Source organism: Sphaerodactylus townsendi, linkage group LG01 (assembly GCF_021028975.2).
Source record: "Sphaerodactylus townsendi isolate TG3544 linkage group LG01, MPM_Stown_v2.3, whole genome shotgun sequence".
Taxonomy (NCBI): Eukaryota; Metazoa; Chordata; class Lepidosauria; order Squamata; family Sphaerodactylidae; genus Sphaerodactylus; species Sphaerodactylus townsendi.
The window spans coordinates 10003599-10024140 of NC_059425.1; the positions used below are offsets into that span (position 1 = coordinate 10003599).

At 48.0% G+C, this 20542-nt stretch overlaps 1 protein-coding gene across 1 annotated transcript in view; it reads right to left on the bottom strand.

Moving 5' to 3' along the window:
- Positions 1-329: 329 nt before the first annotated feature.
- TMOD4 (tropomodulin 4) overlaps positions 330-20542 on the bottom strand; it is a 56012-nt gene continuing 35799 nt past the window's right edge. The window contains exons 5-10 of the mRNA XM_048510724.1: positions 12274-12363; positions 11171-11301; positions 8432-8539; positions 6267-6410; positions 3089-3233; positions 330-626 (exon numbers count right to left, since the gene is read on the bottom strand). Coding sequence (XP_048366681.1) covers positions 604-626; positions 3089-3233; positions 6267-6410; positions 8432-8539; positions 11171-11301; positions 12274-12363 — 641 coding nt within the window. The 3' untranslated portion in view covers positions 330-603. The remainder of the gene's footprint in view (positions 627-3088; positions 3234-6266; positions 6411-8431; positions 8540-11170; positions 11302-12273; positions 12364-20542) is intronic.

A 20542-nucleotide genomic window follows, 5' to 3' on the forward strand; every position in this document is an offset into this window, starting at 1 on the left:
AGGTGTCAAGAATTCTGTGATGTATAGGAATTTAATGACTTAGCATGTGATGCTTTTCTATAAAAGGGACGGTCCCCAAAGCCGAAGTTGAGTCTTTCCTCCCAGGGTGCTCTTGCAACCTGTTCCTCTCTAATAAACTTACTAACTTCTTGAAATCATTTTCTTTGTCTGTCTCTTTGATTCTCTAAATCTGAATTGGGTAACTTATCCTGTTCCCTCTATTCGGGGTAACATCTTTGCTTCCTGTTTCTCAACCAGTTTTTATTCATGATTCTGTCACCTAATTGTTTTAATAACAGCCAGGGCCCGTACTGAAGAACACAGCCATCTCGGTCTGAGATCTCTTTATTTACAGAGGTAATCAAAGTCTAAGACGTGGTACTACGACTCCAAGGAAGAAAGAACCTGAGTTTCCAACAGCAAGGCGGGGTTTTGGGGTGGGCAGGAGAAAAAGCCACTTTCTCCAAGAAATCTTTCTTTTAAAAAAAAACCATCCTGTCTGCTTACAAGCTGTGACCTTCGGAGAAGGCCCCAGCTCCGGAGCTAAATTTTAGGCACAGGGGAGAGGCTGAGGGCAGGGAGATGCCAGCACGGAGCAAGTCATTATGTTTTCTTCTGCTTGCGACCTACAAAGAAAAGAAGGGGGAGCGTGTGAAAGGCTGCAAGGAAATTCATACATGCAGTCAGCACAGATTTTTTTAACCTTTACATTCTGAACCCCAGCCAAAGGGTCTAAGCAATTTTAAACATTGTGCAATTCACTTCAGTTATATACCCTGGCTTTTCTGCCTGATGAGGACCCAAAGAGGCTTACTTTGTTCTTTTCGCCCCCATTTTATCCGCACAACAACCCTGCGAGGTAGGTAAGGATGAGAGCGTATGACTGGCCCAAAGTCACCCAGTAAGCTTCCATGGAAGACTGGGGATTCAAACCTGGGTCTTCTAGAGCCTAGTCTGGCACTCTAACCACTACACCATACTGGCTCTCAGTGAGGCATATCTTGTTATGATGGAGCACAGGAGGAGGAGGAGAAGAAGAAGAAGAGGAGGAGGAGTAGTTTGGATTTATATCCCCCCTTTCTCTCCTGCAGGAGACTCAAAGGGGCTGACAATCTCCTTGCCCTTCCCCCCTCACAACAAACACCCTGGGAGGTAGGTGGGGCTGAGAGAGCTCCGAAGAACTGGGACTAGCACAAGGTCACCCAGCTGGCGTGTGTGGGGAGTGTACAGGCTAATCTGAATTCCCCAGAAAAGCCTCCACAGCTCAGGCGGCAGAGCTGGGAATCAAACCCGGTTCCTCCAGATTAGATACACAAGCTCTTAACCTCCTACACCACAGCTGCAGGTGGATTCTAATCTGGAAAACTGGGTTTGATTCCCCACTCCTCCACTTGAGTGGAGGAGGCTTATCTGGTGAACCAAATGTGTTTCTGCACTCCTACATTCCTGCTGGGTGATCTTGGGCTAGTCGTAGTTCTCTCTCAACTCTCTCAGCCCCACCCACCTCGCAAGGTGTCTGTTGTTGGGAGAGGAAGGAAAAAGGAGCTTGTAAGCCACCTTGAGTCTCCTTACAGGAGAGAAAGGTGGGGTAGAAATCCAAACTCATCCTCCTCTTCCTCAACATGGGCCCTTTCCCCACTTACCCTTGTCGGAGGGTTGCTGCGCGCAATTCACAGCGCGCGCAATTCCTGGCGCGCGCCCCGGCTTCCCCGCAGAGCTGGAAACATCAAAAAGGCTACCATTTGAAAAGGCGCCAGGAATCACGCTACCGAGGGGGGGCGCCGAGAGGCAGGGCATGGGCAGCTGCCTTCTCGCCGCCCCTGAAGTGGGGAGTGCAGCTGGACCCCGTGCTACTTTAGGAGAGTAGCGCGGGGCTTAAGGTAAGTGGGGAAAGGGCCATGAACAGGGCTAATAGAAGGCAGTGTCATATGCTCCTGTTATTTTAGACTTGGCGAAAAACCTGGTCTACATGACAGACCAGGTTTATTTAGTTTGAAATCTAGCTAAATGGAAGCCTCTTGAGGCCTGTCTGTCCACAGAAACAGGCCCCCAGCCTTGACTTACACATTCAAGTTTAGATAAGGCGGTCAACAGTTAAGTCTAGCTGTGTTAATGAATATCTTCGATCTGTCCTGTCCTGTTTTATATTGTTTCTGTTGTGTTGGAACTAAAGTCAGGGATTTAACCCTAATTGATGCATTGGTGTTGATCTTGTGAGTTTCATATTTTATGCATTGATGCTTGTATTAACAGAAATTTGCAGTAAAGTTTTTATTTGATTAAAAATATATATTATCCCAAAGCAACACTGAACTCCCCAAGTCCAACTGAAACCACGGCAGTTTTGGTTCCTAACATTTTGCTAACATCTATGTCTAACATCTTGAAAGGCGTGTCATGGTAACATGTATTTGTATTTATTGTATTAATTGTATTTATAGAAATTGTATCTATGATGATTTTATGTATGCTGTTTTTATGTTGTACACCGCCCAGAGCCCTCTGGGGATGGGGCGGTATACTAAATCAAATAGATGGATGGATGGATGGATGGATGGATGGATGGATGGATGGATGGATGGATGGATGGATGGATGGATGGATGGATGGATGGATGGATGGATGGATGGATGGATGGATGGATGGATGGATGGATGGATGGATGGATGGATGGATGGATGGATGGATGGATGGATGGATGGATGGATGGATGGATGGATGGATGGATGGATGGATGGATGGATGGATGGATGGATGGATGGATGGATGGATGGGTGGGTGGGTGGATGGATGGATGGATGGATGGGTGGATGGGTGGGTGGATGGATGGATGGATGGATGGATGGATGGATGGGTGGATAGATGTGTTTTTCTCCACCACAGACAGACACTGTGTCATGTCTTTGACGATGCCAGCCAGTAATACAGGCAAAACAGTAGGAGCAAAAGCTACCAGACCACAGCCGCACAGCTCACAAAATTAACACCACCCAGTTGATTTTGACCATGAAAGCCTTTGATGAGACACTGAAATGCCAGTTGCTTGGCAACGGATAATCCATATGCAGTCGGGGCTCCATTTACTTACGCAATTCATTGTTCTTGGTTATAGCGAAGGACGCCCTGGCCCTTGGTCCTTGCTGTGTGAAGTGATAGCCGAATCGGATGATGGAAGGGCAGTTTTCCAACATGGCGGCCATCTCCATCTCCACGGAGTCCCCCAGTCGTTGACACTGTGAAACGGAGGAGGGAGGGTGAGCATGATAGGTAGAGAGACATCCAAGTTGGGCCCAGTGTCACCATTTTTTATGGGTTGGGGTAGGAAAAAAATGCTCTGGAATGTGTGTTCAAGGTCGATTCCCCACTGGCAGAGTCGACCTAGGTTTGACCTAGGTATTCCCCACAGCCACTGAGTTCAACATGGTTCCGTCCCAGCTTCACCTCCTCTAACTGTCAAATTTCCGACTCCACCAGGGAGGTACAACTTTTTCAGCGAACCTAGGTCGAACTCAGGTTGAAGCCAGTAAAGTGGGGAATCGTCGAGGAACTGTTCCCTCCAGTCAGCCAATCACAGTTCAGTGTTTTGGGCATGTGCAGAACGGGAGATTTGTGGAAAAGTGCGCCTTTTTAAAAATTCCTTCTTGTATACGAAGCGATGGCCATACATATAAACAGCACACGTTTACACACTGCTTTTAGCTACATAGAGCACTGCTTTGTGGCTACGTTGCCGTTATGTAAAAAACAAAAACAAAAAAGGGACGCACGTTCACGTTCCCATGGTAACACGACAGCCAATCGGGGACAAAGAGCAGAAGAGGTGCTGAGGTGATCCCGCCCTCTGAGCTCAGCTCTGGTGGGATGAACTCGGCTGCTGTGGGGAGTAACCATGGAGTTGACCTAGGTCAGTTCCTTTTCAGGGAACCGGGTCAAACTTAGTTGACTCTGTAGTGGGGAATCGACCCAAGAAAGAAGAAGAATGTGTCATCCAGTCACAACCAATGCATAGTGAATCCAACTGTGGCGTGTTCTAGGAAACAGGTGAACAGATAGGTGGTTTGCCACTGCCTTCTTATGCATAACAACCTTGGTCTTCTGGGGTTTCCCATCCAAGTACTGACCATGACCAACTCTGCTTAGGGTGTTGTGGGTTTTCTGGGCTGTATGGCTGTGTTTCAGTAGCATTTTCTCCTGATGTTTTGCCTACATCTGTGACTGGCATCTTCAAAGGATCCTCTGAAGATGCCAGACACAGATGCAGGCAAAATGTGAGGATAAAATGCTACTGAAGCACGGCCATACAACCCAGAAAACCCACAACACCCTAGTGATTCCAGCCGTGAAAGCCTTCGATCCTCTGAAGATGCCAGCCACAGATGCAGGCGAAACATCAGGAGAAAATGCTATTAGAACACGGCCATACAGCCCAGAAATCACACAACACCCCAGTGATTCCGGCTGTGAAAACCTTCGACAATACAACCCTGCTTAGCTCACAAGCCCTGATGAGTTCAGGCCAAACTGGTACACTCAAGCTAAGATGTACAAAAGGGGATATCCAATTGACCAATGGCTTTTAACACACTTGATGTGAAGAAAAAGCTCAAATCTAGGGACTTTTTAATAGAGAAAAAAATCGCTAGGAAGGGGTGTGACAGAAGTTTATAGAACTACAAACAAGATGGTGGAAGTGAATGGCTGGACCTTCTCTTCCTTCTCCCCTAATATGAAAATTCAGGTCTTCCAGCAAAGTGAACTGGTGGAAGATTTGGGACAGACAAAAAAAAATACTTCTTGGTCGAATCCCCACTTGAAATTTGCACGCAGATCCAAACCTGTTCGTTGTGAAACCGTGTCCTCTTCATCGGAGTTTCTCCCTCCCCACCACAGCGAGCACACAGCGGACACACCCGGTTGCAGAACTCTTAGCAATCCCCACTACCAGGTGAGCTCGCTTTGCCGGTCTCCCCTGATTGGCTGGCGTGCCTTGATGGGGCGGGACCTTTTCCCACTGCGAAAACATACATTGTAGGGGCGTGATAAAAAAAATCAGCGTTTAAATGTTTAACGTTGAACTGTTTCAGCTGTGCAAACAGTTAATCGTTACGTGTGTAAACCATTAACGATTCAAAGTTACACATTTGACTGTTTAACATTTGTGTCCCCTTCTGCTGGTCGATCGCAAAAGCGGAAATGAAATCAAGGAAAGGCTGCGCGCGCATCACATCGCAGTGCTGATTGGTTGCCCAAATTCTGTGTCACACTCCAGGGTGGGAAGCGAGTCAGGGTTTCAACCCTCATCCCTCCCTTCGGATCAGCTCTGAACCGTGTTAGTGGGGTCTGTGCCACTTGCAACCAGGTCCTGCGGTTTAACGGGGAGAACGAGCGCCAGAATCAGAATCTGCCACACAAGCAATGGGGAGGTCGTCCCTCAAACCTGGTTAGTTTGTGTTCTGAAACCTGGCTAAGACGGTAGTGGGGATTCGACCCTTCACAAACTGTGTAACTAGCATAGAATTCACTGCCACAAGGTGTGATAGCGGTCACCAGTTTCCATGATTTCGAAAAGGTTTTAAACAAACAGAGGGAAGAATGGATGTGCTGGCCAGGGATTAGCCATGATAGGTAAACAAAATCTCTGCATTTAGGGCAGCACGGCTATGAAAACTGGACATTGAAATGGGTAAACATCAGAGAAACACCTTTGCCTTCAAAAGAAGCTGAACTAGATGGACATTTGGATGTATCCAGTAGGCCAGTCCTTAAGAGAATAGCAAGAAAGAGATATGACTATGCAGTGGTGGGATCCAAGAATTTTAGTAACAGGTTCCCATGGTGGTGGGATGCAAACTGTGGCGTAGCGCCAATGGGGCTGGGCGGGGCATGACAGGGGCGTGGCATCCCTGGGCGGGGCTGTGGCAAGGACGCAGCCGCTGTGCCGATCCTTGGGAGGGAAACAACTGCACGCAGGTGCAGGCTGCCACGCACGCCGGTGCACCTCCTGCTAGACTGCTTCAAGTTCTGCGCGCTACTGCTGAGAGGAGGGGCGTAACTAAGGCAAAAATCACGTGGCAAAATCACCAATTAGTTACCCCCTCTCGGCACACACAAATAATTAGTAACCTACTCTCAGGAACCTGTGAGAACCTGCTGGATCCCACCTCTGTGACTATGGTATGTAGAGTCCCAATTTGACAGCTAGCGACAGTTTTAAGATTTGCCCTTAAGCGGCTCCCGGCGCGTCCACGGAATGAAGTGGGCCTAACCTGGTTGTCCACCTTGAGCTCAGAAAGTGTGGTGTTGTGCTTCATGGCTTTAATTACTTCCATCATCCCAGCGCTGGTGATGAAGTTGGATTCGATATTGAGGATCTGGAGCGTCTTATTCTCCTTCAACATCTCAGCCACGGCCTGAAAAAAGAAATACAAAAGGGGATGCTAGCAACAATTATTGCAAGATAGCCTTCACATATTTTATACCTGACAGTGGCATATCACCTATAGCAGTGATGGCGAACCTATGGCACTCGGAGCCCTTTCTGTGGGCACGCGCACACAGAGTTTGTCATGTGGGGGGCGGTAAATCAACCGCCCACACACACACATCTAGACTGGTCTGGGGCACTGAGCATGACGTGTGTGCACCACGGTGAGCAGGGAGGACTCGGCTGGCGGGCCTGGTGACTGTGCTCCGGGTGGCTGCTGCCCAAGGGGGGGGGGCGCAGAGGAGGCAGAGATGCTAGGGAGGCACAGAGTGGTGCACGCGGGACTTGCTGGATGCTAGAGCAGGCTGCCCCCTGCTCAAGCAGATGGGGCGGAGGAAGAGGGAGCCAACCGTTTTTTTTCTAAACTAAAACCTCAGCATTCAGGTTAAATGGCCGTGTTGGCACTTTGCGATAAATACCTGGGGTTTGGGTTGCATTTTGGGCACTCGGTCTCAAAAAGGTTCGCCATCACTGACCTATAGGGACATGGGGTCATCCATGTCCCCGGGCACACGCTCCCCGCCCCCAGCTCCCTGCAGGCTGGCTCAGGAGCCTGCCTGCAGGGAGGCGGTGGGGTGGGGCTCAGGGGCAGGCAGCCACGAGGCTCACCTGGGCTGAGCCCCATCTCCCTGCAGGCTGGCTTTTGGGCAAAAGCCGGCCTGCATGGGGGCTACAGGTGGGGCTCGGGGGCATGGCCCCACCCCCCACCTCTATGCAGGCTGGCTTTTGAAAGCCTTCACAGAGGCCAGGAGTGGGCTCATGCCCCAAGTCACGCCCCCGAGCGTGGAGAGGGGCACCTAGAGAAGGAATTGTCTCTGGGCACCATGTCCCCCATACATAAGGTGACCAGATTGTCACCTTTGTAAAGCGGGACCCGGGCAACCGGCCACATGTGCGCATGCGCGTGCGCAGCCGCAGGAGCACACTGTTTTTTGGGGCGCTCCCATTTCCCACCCTGAGACAGGGCGGGAAACAGGGGAGCGCGCCAAAAGGCAGTGCGCTCCTGCGGCCACTTGCGTGGGAGCCTGTCGCACTGCCTTCTGGGGCGCTCCCCTGTTTCCCACCCTGTCACAGGGCAGGAAAAGGGGAGCGCCCCAGAAGGCAGTGCAACAGCCTTCCAAAAATCGTGATGGTTCAAAAAACCCATGGGACGCGGGACAAATTGGTTTAAGGCGTGACTGTCCCACCAAAAGTGGGACGTCTGGTCACCTTACCCATACATCTCTGATACCTGACTGAGACTTGGCCCCAGTGGGACTAAAACCAGGTTCCTTTGGATCTGAAGCCAGTATTGTGGAAGGGCCATATCAAGGTTGATCTTCTGCACCTCAGTCATGGGATCTCCCTCCCCCACTCCTTTCCTGGACTCTAGATCAGTGATGGCGAACCTTTTCGAGACCAAGTGCCCAAATTGCAATCCAAAACCCACTTATTTATCGCAAAGTGCCAACACGGTAATTTAACCTGAATACTGAGGTTTTTGTTTAGAAAAAATGGTTGACTCGGAGGCATGCGTTATTCAGGAGTAAACTTGGTGGTAGTTGATGGCTTTGCTTTGAAGCAACCATGCAACTCTTCCAACCGGGTGAATCACGACCCTAGGAGGGTTTACTCAGAAGCAAGCCCCATGGCCAGCAACCGAGCTTACTCCCAGGTAAAGGATCACGCTTTAATTCTACACATGAAAATCAGTGGAGTTTAACAGCGCTTAACAGGGTTACCTACACTGCTTCCCCAAAACTAGGTCTTAGGTTTAATGCTAACAATCGAGCCCAGCGGCCCAGGCCAGCCTAGATGTGGGGGGAGGGGGTACTCTGTTTGCGCGTGCCTCTGAGTGCCACCTCTGGCACCCATGCCATAGGTTCGCCATCACTGCTCGAGATCAATGTACCAAACTTCCCAAAGGAGTCTACAGGGTCATGGGTGGTCCTCTGAAGAGCTACATACATTTGCCACGGGGTCATTGCTCCGGGTGGCCACCAGGCTGAGGTTCTTCACTTGAGTGTTGGTTTTCATGGCATCACAAATTCCTTTCAGTGTCTGAATGGGAATGTCCTGTCAGAAGGAAGGAAAAAAACGCATGCTTCTTACAGTCCTGAAATGCCTGTTCTCTGCTGACTTGGATAAGGGCTAATAAACTGATTCTGAATCTCGATAATATTTGGGGGTTACTGGAAAGAAAAAGAGTTTGGATTTATATCCCTCCCCCTTTCTCTCCCATAAGGAGACTCAAAGGGGCTTACAATCTCCTTGCCCTTCCCCCCTCACAACAAACACCCTGTGAGGTGGGTGGGGCTGAGAGAGCTCCGAAGAACTGTGACTAGCCCAAGGTCACCCAGCTGGCATGTGTTGGAGTGCACAAATTAATCTGGTTCACCAGATAAGCCTCTGCCACTCAGGTGGAGGAGTGATCCCTGTTGTTTGAAAATCAGTTGGAATTTCAGGAGACCTCCGGGCCTTACCTGGAGCTTGGGAACTCCCTGCAACTATGGAGTGCACAGGCTAATCTGGTTCACCAGATAAGCCTCTCACAGTTCAAGGGGCAGAGTGGGGACTCAAACCCGGTTCTCGAGATTAGAGTGCACCTGCTCTTGACCACTACACCACGCTGGCTCTTAAAGTAGAAGGATCGACTCTGGTATTGGAGTATCACCTGCTCTGGAGGAGACTGCAGATCTGTAAATGCTGACCCTGTTTCCTGTTTATGATTTTATTTGTTGTTTTATCTATCTGTCGATATAGATACAGATATAGATGCAGATATAGATAGTTGTTTTTTTTAAGTTGGTTTCTCGATATAGATAGATATAGATACAGATATAGATATAGATAGTTGTTTTTTAAAGTTGGTTTCTCGATATAGATACAGATATAGATATAGATATAGATGATATAGATAGTTGTTTTTTAAAGTTGGTTTCTCGATATAGATACAGATATAGATACAGATATAGATATAGATAGTTTTTTTAAATTTGGTTTCTCGGTATAGATATAGATACAGATACAGATATAGATATAGATAGTTTTTTTAAAGTTGGTTTCTTGGTATAGATATAGATATAGATAGTTGTTTTTAAAGTTGGTTTCTCGATATAGATATAGATATAGATAGTTTTTTTAATTTGGTTTCTCGATATAGATATAGATACAGATATAGATATAGATATAGATAGTTGTTTTTTAAAGTTGGTTTCTCGATATAGATATAGATATAGATATAGACAGGTTTTTTTAATTTGGTTTCTCGATATAGATATAGATACAGATACAGATATAGATAGTTGCTTTTCAAAGTTGGTTTCTCATTTCTTTTTAATAGTTTGCCACCTTGACGATTGGTTGAAAAAGTGGGATAGAAATCTTTTAAACAAATCATCTGAGCAATTGGCGTTTAAAGGAGCTCCATAGTGGCCCTGACCCGACCAATTATACACTGCTGCTCTGCCCCCCAATGTCCTTCGGGGCAGAGATTTCCTTGCAGACACACTCTGTGTTATGCTGCCGCAGCTCCCGAAAGCCCCACAGTTAGCGAGAGCAGGGAAACCACAAAGTTTTCCCTCACTTTGGGGTCTCTACTCCTTCCGGTCTTCCCCCTCCCCCCATTTCTCGCAGGCATTTCCAAGAAATCTACGGCAAAAAATATTGCTATAACACAGAAATATCATTCTAAAAATTTTAAGGGCTTTCAAAACAAAGCCAGGAGTGGGGAAAGGCACTGGGGCGCCTCCTCGTGTGTAAACAGAAATGTGAGGAGACGTTATTATGACTCCACTGCGGAGTGAAGAGCCCTGAGGAAAAAACCCAAAGCATGATGGGCCCAGGATAGCATGATCATGTCAGATCTCAAAGCTAAGCAGGGTCGGCCATGGTTAGTGTTTGGATGGGAGATCTCCAAGGTATATCAGGATAATGACCCAGAGGTAGGCGATGGTAAACTACCTCTGCAGCCTCTTGCCTTGAATACCCTGGGGTCTCCAAAGCCTCTGGACTGTTCAATAACAAGACTCTGTATTCAGTTGATTTCTTTATGAGGGCATTTCCCCACTCACCCCAATCCCCCCTATGCCGCACGCTGCTCTCAGCGCACGGCATCCCTGGCGCGCGCCCAGGCATCCCTACGACCCTGTGTGCGCCCGGGCGTCCCTACAACCCTGCGCAGGGTCATCAAAAGGCGCCGTTTTCTCCAGCGCTACTAAAGGAGAGTAGCGCGGGGCTTAAGGTAAGTGGGGAAAGGCCCATTGTGAAACAGAATCAGGAATGAGCATTTAGATTTCTATTGCCAGCATTGCAGGCCACATTATACCCCACATCATTCCCCCATGTCATGTTACCCCTCCCCTGCCCGCCAGTTCCCAAGGAGGGATGGCACCCCTCCAGCCCCATAGTCAGTTGGAAGAAGAAGCTGCCCCCCCCCCCCGCTCCAGGGTCAAAGCAACCTATATTCCATACTACAGACGGAGCTACAACAGTAGGTGTCTAATGAGCTGATAAGGAATTGCCTGAGAAGCAAAGTGGAAAAAGAGAAGCACAGCAGGGAGGCGGAATGGGCAAAGACAGGTAACCACATCCTGGGTAGAGACAACAAACATGGCAGGATCAAATAGGGGCTGACCATGACACACAGCCTTGAATACCCTATGGGGTCTCCTTAACCTCTTTTTAGTCCTCTCGACAAACACCAACCTTAATATTATTAAGGTTAACTTCTTCTAGATCTTTGTCGTTATTCTGTATTTTCTTCAACGTCTCGTCCACATCGGTCGGGTTGGGGGGCTCATCCGGGACTGGCTTGTATTTATCTGGCTGTACGACACCTGCAAGAGAACCGACACACCAATGAAATTGTCGTAGAGGAAAGAGGGGCCGCACTTTTCATCTTCTGCTTTGTTTGTTTGTTTTAAGATTTTTACCCCACCCGTCCCCGAAGGGTTCACGGCGGCAATACAACATCCTAAAAACGTTACTAAATTTAAAACAGTAATAAATGTCCTGTAACGCTAAAACAATTATACAATATGACAGCTTAAAACAACCAGATGGCAACTTCAAAAAACCCCAATTTATCCCCCAAGATGCCAGAAAGATAGATGTCAGCCCGGCTGGTCTCCTGAGAAAGCCCAGTGGGATACCTCTGTCTTACATGCCCTGCGGAAACAGCTGGAGTCCCGCAGGGCCCTGATCTAATTCAGGAGCGTATTCCACCAGGTAGGGGCCAGGACTGAATAGGTCCTGGCCCTTGTTGAGGCCAGCCGGATAGTTTTTGGGCCAGGGATGACCAAATGGTTCTCCTCCAAGAACCAGAGGGACCTACTTGGGCAGGATGGGGTAAGACAGTCCTTGAGGTAAATGGGTCCAAGACTACTCACAGCCTTAAAGGTTAAAACCAATACCTTGAAGATAGCCTGGTACTCGATAGGCAGCCAATGAAGATGGTACAGGACAGGTGTTATATGGTCCCTGCTAGAAGCTCCAACTAGGAGTCTAGCATGCTAAAATACTTTTAATTTCCAGATTATATTCAAGGTCAGGCCTACAAGAGAGCTTGTGGGCCTACAATTTAACGCATAGACCTTGGGACCGAAAGGTGGCCTTCCCAGCCCGCGTGTGGCAAGGCAGCATATACCTTTGGCGTCTCTACTACAAATTGTGGGCGTAATCTCTGCCGTGGACTCTCCAGGTACTAATCAGGCATCCTGGATGCTGGCAGTCTTTGGTCCTTCCCCCACCCCATATACCCTCTACCCCCACCCCCACTACCATGGCAACCCCAATCAGGACTCACTCACTGTTTATTCCTTCCGTGTTGGTGATGTTGCCACTGCAGATAGCATCGTAGTACTGTTTGTTGCTCATCAGAGTATACATGCCCAGGATGGCTACAAGGAAGCAGAGGAGAGACAATAACAACATTGTGTTGGTGTGTTGGTGTGTTGGTGTGTTGGTTGGTTGGTTGGTGTGTTGGTTGGTTGGTTGGTGTGTTGGTGGGTTGGTTGGTGGGTTGGTGGGTGTGTTGGTGGGTGGGTGGGTGGGTGGGTTGGTTGGTTGGTTGGTGGGTGGGTGGGTGGGTTGGTTAATGGGTGGGTGGGTGGGTTGGTAATAAATTACCATAAAACACTTTAAACTCCCAATAAATACCAATATATAAACTGAAACATAGCAATCAACACAACCAGTCAAACCATAGATAAAACCCATGACTAGTACAGTCTCTTGTACTAGTTGACCCAGTCTCTTGTACTAGTTGACCCATAATAGGTGACCCATAACTAGTACAGTCTCTTCCATTCATTCCTGAGAGGGGATGGATCCATGATGGCAATAGTCAAATGGAATTCATAATGGTGTCAAAGTACACGGGCTGAGAGAGTTCGGAGGGAGTTGTGAGTGGCTGAAGGTCACCCAGCAGGCTTCACGTGGAGGAGCTGGGGAACAAACCAGTGGTGGGATCCAAAAATTCTAGTAACAGATTCCCTTGGTGGTGGGATTCAAACAGTGGCGTAGCGCCAATGGGGCTGGGCGGGGCATGACGGGGGCGTGGCCGGGCATTCCGGGGGCGGGGCATTAATAATTTCTCTGTTACTGTAAAAAACTCTTACTGTAAAAAAAAAAGTTCCTAATTTCCAGCTGGTATCTTTCTGTCCATAATTTAAACTCATTATAGCAAGTCCGATCGTCTACTGCCAGCAGAAACAACTACTTCTCCTCTAATTAACTGCCTGTCAAATACTTAATACTTTCAAATACTTAATTTTGTTTCTAGAAATCAAAAGAAGGATGCTTTCCTCAAACAAGGAACTTGACCATATTTCTAAGACATGTTTTTAAAACAGCCCAACAGGGAGAATGATCGCGTTTTCTACATTCGCTAACCAGCCACATAGGAAACAACAGGACTTCATGATTTTGGGACCAAATAGAATTTCTAACGGAAAAGCAGACCCAATTGGTAACCCCCTCTCGGCACACACAAATAATTAGTAACCCACTCTCAGGAACTGGTGAGAACCTGCTGGATCCCACCTCTGGAACAAACCCAGTTCACCAGATAAGAGCCTGCCACTCATGTGGAGGAACGGCGTAACGAAACCATTTGTCCAGATTAGAGTCCACCTGCTTTTAACAACTACACCATGCCGACTCTCTGGTTTGTCTGTGTACACTGGGTATGTCTGCGGTTACTTTAGCTTTCTGTGTTCGATGCAGGGACAAACGGTGGCATTGGTGTATCAAAAATTTCTCTGAAAAAAGAGTGAATGAGCCGCTCTCTCCCTGCCCTGCATTCTCTTTTTCTCCCTCGCCTCGCCTCTCCTCTCTCTCACTCTGCTGAGTCATCGCATGGCATTTTAGGAGGTTTCTGATAACTGGATAGCGCTGTCTGGCTGGTGGATAGCATTAGGCACACATCCAGCCTAATAGCTCAAATAACAAAAAGGATCACTATTTACTAAACGACTTACAGTAACAAATTACTGACATTACAATTGCAGTAACATATATATCCTTTTACTGCAGGTGTAAACAACTAAAAGATAATAGAAATTGTCAGCCCATTTCAGGTATGTAGATTATAAGCAATTCCTGTCGTTTGGTCTTGTTTTGATAGTACCGTGTTTCCCCGAAAATAAGACAGTGTCTTATATTAATTTTTGCTCCCCAAGATGCGACATGTCTTATTTTCAGCGGATGTCTTATTTTCCTGTGTTTTGTTCATCGGGCATGCTTCCAAACAAAAACTTGGCTACGTCTTACTTTCAGGGAATGCCTTATATTTCGCACTTCAGCAAAACCTCTAGTACGTCTTATTTTCAGGGGATGTCTTATATTTGGGGAAATAGGGTATGCATTTGCTTTGGTGATTCCAATAACTCTATTTGGCATTTTTAGAAAAGGAAATGTTAAGATTTTATTCCTCAGATGTAAGCTTTTACAAGTCTAAACGTGCTTGGCTGTAAGGCAGGAAATCAGTGGTGGGATTCAGCCGGTTCGCACCAGTTCGGCAGAACCGGTAGTTAAAGTTTAGCTTGGTTCGCTGTATCGGCTGCATCCAGAGGTGGGGTCCAGCAGGTTCTCGCAGGTTCCCAAGAGTAGGTGACTAATTATTTGTCTGTGCCGAGAGGGGGTTACTCATTGGTGATTTTGCCATGTGATTTTTGCCTTAGTTACGCCCCTCCTCTCAGCAGTAGCGCGTGTAACCCCCATGCCCAGAATGGGTTGGCCCAGAATGGGTTGACCCAGTAAGGGGTGGAGACTCGGAGCAGCAGAGAGGCTGAAAGAGCTCTTTTGCAGAAGAACAAGGCTACCAGACTCGGACCTTGATTTCTATAAGCCCTTAACACCTTGTTAAGGGTCTCTTTTGTGGTTGTAATGGGTGAGAGTTCTCCTGGAGACCTTCATCATGTTGCAACCTGTTCATCAAGCCCTTGGAGTCTTCAGGAGCCAGCCAACTTGCAAAGAAGATTTGGACTTGGCAATATCAGTAGACTGTAAATAGAAGGACTTGAAATGCAACCTGAACAGGACCTTGAATTGTAACGTTAAATGTTGATGTTTTAAAAGTGTTAATTGTAAAGAAAAGTAAACCATTTTGTTGTTTAAATTTGGTTCTTTGCAACTCATTCCAGGTTCTGCCCCACAGAACCCACAGAAGGAGGTTACACGCGCAGAACTTGAAGCAGTCTAACAGGAGGGGCACCGGCGCGCGTGGCCGCCTGCACCTGCGTGCATTCGTTTCCTGCCCAAGGACCTGCGCAGCGGCTGCATCCTTGCCACAGCCCAGGAATGCCCCACCCCCAGAATGCCCAGCCACGCCCCCGTCGTGCCCCGCCCAGTCCCATGGGCGCTATGCCACAGTTTGAATCCCACCACCATGGGAACCTGTTACTAAAATTTTTGGATCCCACCACACCCCAAATCCCTCTTTTTGAATAATAATTTTATATAGCCAAAATGCTTTTATCTGCCGGGGGAAAGGACCGTGGCCTTAGAGGTCTCTATACTGATGCACAGAGCATGGGACAAAAACAGGACGAACTTGAACTCTTAACATGGCAAAGCAAATATGATATAATAGGCATCACCAGAACCTGGTGGGATGAGTCTCGTGATTGGATGCAATAACGGAGGGGTATAACCTGTATCGGAAAAGTACACCAACAAGAAAAGGAGGAGGACTGCCATTATATATCAGGGATGATTACACCTATGAGCAGGTCTTTATGCCTATAAAGGATTTGCTTGCTTGCTATGAGAAGGTCCGTGACTTCTCACAATACTAGAACCAGGGGGCATCCATTGAAAATGCTGGGGGGGAAGAATTAGGACTAATCAAAGGAAACACTTCTTCACGCAACATGTGATTGGTGTTTGGAATATGCTTCCACAGGAGGTGGTGATGGCCACTTACCTGGATCGCTTTAAAAGGGGCTTGGACAGATTTATGGAGGAGAAGTCGATCTATAGCTACCGATCTTGGTCCTCCTTGATCTGAGATTGCAAATGCCTGAGCAGACCAGGTGCTCGGGAGCAGCAGCAGCAGAAGGCCATTGCTTTCACATCCTGCAGGTGAGCTCCCAAAGGCACCTGGTGGGCCACTGCAAGTAGCAGAATGCTGGACTAGATGGACTCTGGTCTGATCCAGCTGGCTTGTTCTTATGTTCTTAAGTCCTGCAAGCCAGGTTGAGAGCATCCAGGTAAAACTTAAAGGTGAGCAATATTTGAAGGGATGTATTGTCGAAGGCTTTCACGGCCGGAATCACTTGGGTGCTGTGTGGTTTCCGGGCTGTATGGCCGTGTTCTAGCAGCATTCTCTCCTGACGTTTCGCCTGCATCTGTGGCTGGCATCTTCAGAGGATCCTCTGAAGATGCCAGCTACAGATGCAGGCGAAACGTCAGGAGAGAATGCTGCTAGAACACGGCCATACAGCCCGGAAACCACACAGCACCCATTTGATGTCACGTTCAAGAGGGAGCAAGCTTGTTTCCTGCTGCTCCAGAGACTCGGACCAGGAGTCATGGGTTCAAGGTGAAGGAAAAGAGATTCCACCTAAACGTCAGGAAAAACTTCCTGACCGTAAGGGCTATTGGACAGTGGAATTCACTGCCTCGGAGTGTGGTGGAGTCTCCTTCTTTGGGAGTTTTTAAAGGGAGGCTGGATGGCCATCTGTCAGGAGTGCTTTGATTGTGTGTTCCTGCATGGCAGAGGGTTGGACTGGATGGCCCTTGGGGGTCTCTTCCAACTCTATGATTCTATGATCGTTATGCTTATTTTTTTTCCAGACATTTTAAAGTACATACCTGGATTGATACGAGATTCTAACCATTCAAATTGTTGATTTATGGGTTTGGCCTGTGGTTTCAGGGGGCCAAAATGTGTTTGGCCTGTGGTTTTAGATCATGAGTTGTGTATTCGCTGCCATAAAGGTTTTTGCCTGCCTCGGCCACAACCGGATCTGATTCCCTGAGCTCAGCAGCAAGTGGAGAAGGAGAGCTGGCCAGGGGCCAGGCAAGAGCTAAAATCAGAAACTCGAGGGTCACTCTTGGCCTATCGGTTTACACCTGCTAGAGAGCCACTTCGGCAATAGAAATAGGTGGGGCGTCAGAGGGGAGGAGTCGTCAAGGGTCTTCCCAGCTTACGGGCAATATGGGGTAACCTGCCCTCATTCACCTACGTTTATAACAAAGAGTGTCCTCCCCTGAAAATCAAATCGTTCAAAGTTCCTAAAAACTTGCTTACAGAAGAAGCCTCCCCGGCGCTTCTCTGTATGATTCTGGCCTGGCGCCCTCCCAATCAGCTTCCAGAAGCTGTGGGTAATTCTGTCCTCCCTTGGGTGGGATTGCATCATCTTTTTAAGGGGCTCTGTGTTCTTATGCTTCCCCAGGGGTCATCAACACTGCGCCCGCCAAGTGCTTTTAGAAAATGGGTGGGGCTAGGTAAGCTGGTCTTCTGATTGGCTGTGCAGATTAAAATAAGGAGGAGGAGGAGGAGGAGAGTTGGAGGTAGTTTACAATCTCCTTTCTCTTCCCTCCCTCACAACAAACACCCTGTGAGGTGGGTGGGGCTGAGAGAGCTCCGAAGAACTGTGACTAGCCCAAGGTCGCCCAGCTGGCATGTGTTGGAGAGTGCACAAGCTAATCTAGTTCACCAGATGCACCTCCACAGCTCAAGAGGCAGAGCGGGGAATCAAACCCGGTTCTCCAGATTAGAGTTCACCTGCTCTTAACCACTACACCACGCTGGCTCTCATAAGGAGAAAGCACTGGAGTACGGACTCACAAAGGTAGCGAAATGATAATAAATCAAGTGTAGTAAAGGCACAAAAAATGTATAAAAACAGCCAAAAATACAAAAGGACAACAATTCTATGTCTGCATCAGAAGACTAATTAGTATAAGGATAAAGAATGCAAAACAGTGGGTAAAGCAGGTATAAATATAGCCCCTGTTTTGTGGGGGGACGTGCCCCTGTCTTCCTCTGCAAAGAACTGCATGCTTTATGAAGACAAACACTTCTTCAGACCAATTTGCTTTTTAAATGTCCGCCAATACTGTCAAGTCGGAGAATTCTGCTTTTACGGTGCTTCTCAGTGGTGGGATCCAAAAATTTTAGGAACAGGTTCCCATGGTGGTGGGATTCTAACTGTGGCGTAGCGCCAATGGGGCTGGGCGGGGAATGATGGGGGCGTGGCCGGGCATTCCGGGGGCGGGGCATTCCTGGGCGGGGCTGTGGCCAGGACACAGCCGCTGTGCCGGTCCTTGGGCGGGAAACGAATGCACGCAGGCGCAGGCTGCCACGCACGCCGGTGCACCTCCTGCTAGACTGTTTCAAGTTCTGAAAGTTGCAGACACGGCCTGCAACAGCTTTGTCCGGGTGATTTTCCCCCAAACCCCTGCACCTAACTGCAAATCGATGAAAACCCGAGGCAAATCGATGAAAACCGAAACCGATGAAAACCGAAGGCAATGAAAACCGAGGTTCCACTGTAAATGAATCAACCCATCCTGGATTATGTCAAGGTGCAGCACAGTTTCCCAACCTCAGAGGAGTCGACCTTGTGAGTCTCTGCTTGAGTTACTGCTCTAGGGTTATCTCATTCCAAGTTGGGGAGGGGGCACACCGGGAAGAGTGTCTCAGTGGCCCAAGGACTAGCTCTTACACTTTTACACACTTGGGGAAGGATTGCTATTTTATCTTTGGTTTTAGCTGGCAGTGTTTTAACTCTTATCGTAAGCCATGTTGAACCAAGAGGAAAACCGGGAGCAGCAGTGGCGTAGTGGCTAAGAGCAGTGGCTAAGAGCAGGTGCATTCTGATCTGGAGGAACCGGGTTTGATTCCCAGCTCTGCCGCTTGAGTTGTGGAGGCTTATCTGGGGAATTCAGATTAGCCTGTGCACTCCCACACATGCCAGCTGGGTGACCTTGGGCTAGTCACAGCTTCTCGGAGCTCTCTTAGCCCCACCCACCTCACAGGGTGTTTGTTGTGAGGGGGGAAGGGCAAGGAGATTGTAAGCCCCTTTGAGTTTCCTACAGGAGAGAAAGGGGGGATATAAATCCAAACTACTCCTCCTCCTCCTCCTCCTCCTCCTCTTCTTCTTCTTCTTCTTCTTCTTCTTCTTCTTCTTCTTCTTCTTCTTCTTCTTCTTCTTCTTCTTCTTCTTCTTCTTCTTCTTAATAAATAAATAAATAAATTTGTGGCCTTCAGTTGGTTTTTCTTGTGGCGGCAAATGAGACAGAATGTTGCGTGTGATTTGGAAATCTGCGTCTCAAAACAAGCTGGATCCAGAGGAGGGCAACCAAAATGGTCAAAGGTCTTAAATCCATGCCCTACGAGGACAGACTTAGGGAGCTTGGGTATGTTTGGTTTGGTGAAGGGAAGGTTAAGAGGTGAAATGATAGCCCTGTTTAGATATTTGAAGGGATGCCATGTTGGTGAGGGAGCAAGCTTGTTTTCTGCTGCTCCAGAGACGAGGACCAGGAGTCATGGGTTCCAAGAGAAGGAAAAGAGATTCCACCTAAACATCAGGGGAAAATTCCTGACTGTCGGGGCTGTTCGACAGTGGAATTCACTGCCTCAGAGAGTGGTGGAGTCTCCTTCTTTGGAGGTTTTGAAAGAGAGGCTGGATGGCCATCTGTCAGGAGTGCTTTGATTGTGTGTTCCTGCATGGCAGGGGGTTGGACTGGATAGCCCTTGGGGTCTCTTCCAACTCTATGATTCTATGAAATCATGGAAGGGAGGATACCTGACTGTCTTCTGAAAGTCTGGGTCAACCACCCCTCCTACGCCAGCAATCCAGGGCTAGAAGTGCCTTGCTTATTCCCAATATGTGACAATAAGTGATAGACTGCCTCTGTACCTGGAAGTTCCATTTCACCAGCCATCCCTAGACCGACCGTTGTGAGTTTTCCAGACGATGAAACCGGGGTCTGGTAGTTTTGCTCCTGATGTTTTGCCCACATCGGTCAGCCATTGATACAGGTGAAACGTGAGGAGCACAAATGACCGGACCACCTCCCGAGAGGTGTACCTGAAGAAAATGGTCCCCAGGCAAGCCATGAAATTGCATCCTTGGGACCTCCCACAATTGCACCCGTAACTCCTGTGTAAGAATGGGATGACCCAGAAAGGGGTGGCGTCTGAAAAGAGGCAGAAGGCTGCAGAACTCATGAGGTCGGAGGAAGAGAGGCTACCAGGCTGGGACCTTGATTGATTTTATTAACTTACTTACTTATTAAATTTATAGGCCGCCTCATCCCCGAAGGGCTCGAGGCGGCTCACAACATGACTGTTTCCAGAACAGTAAATCAATATAACATAAAATCTAACTCATTAAAATTCAGCAGCAATTAAAACAATAAATACAGATTAAACAACAAAGGTTGTGTAAGGTGTTAAGCCCTTAACACCTTGTTTAAGGTAACTGCAATGTTGTGGGGAACTAGTGGGAAGGGAGTTTATTTTTTTTGCTATATTGTAAACGTTAGAATTTATTGTTTCAGGGTTTTTTGTGTATGTAAATGGCGAGAGTTTTCTGGGGACCTTCCTCATCTTGAATCCCGTTC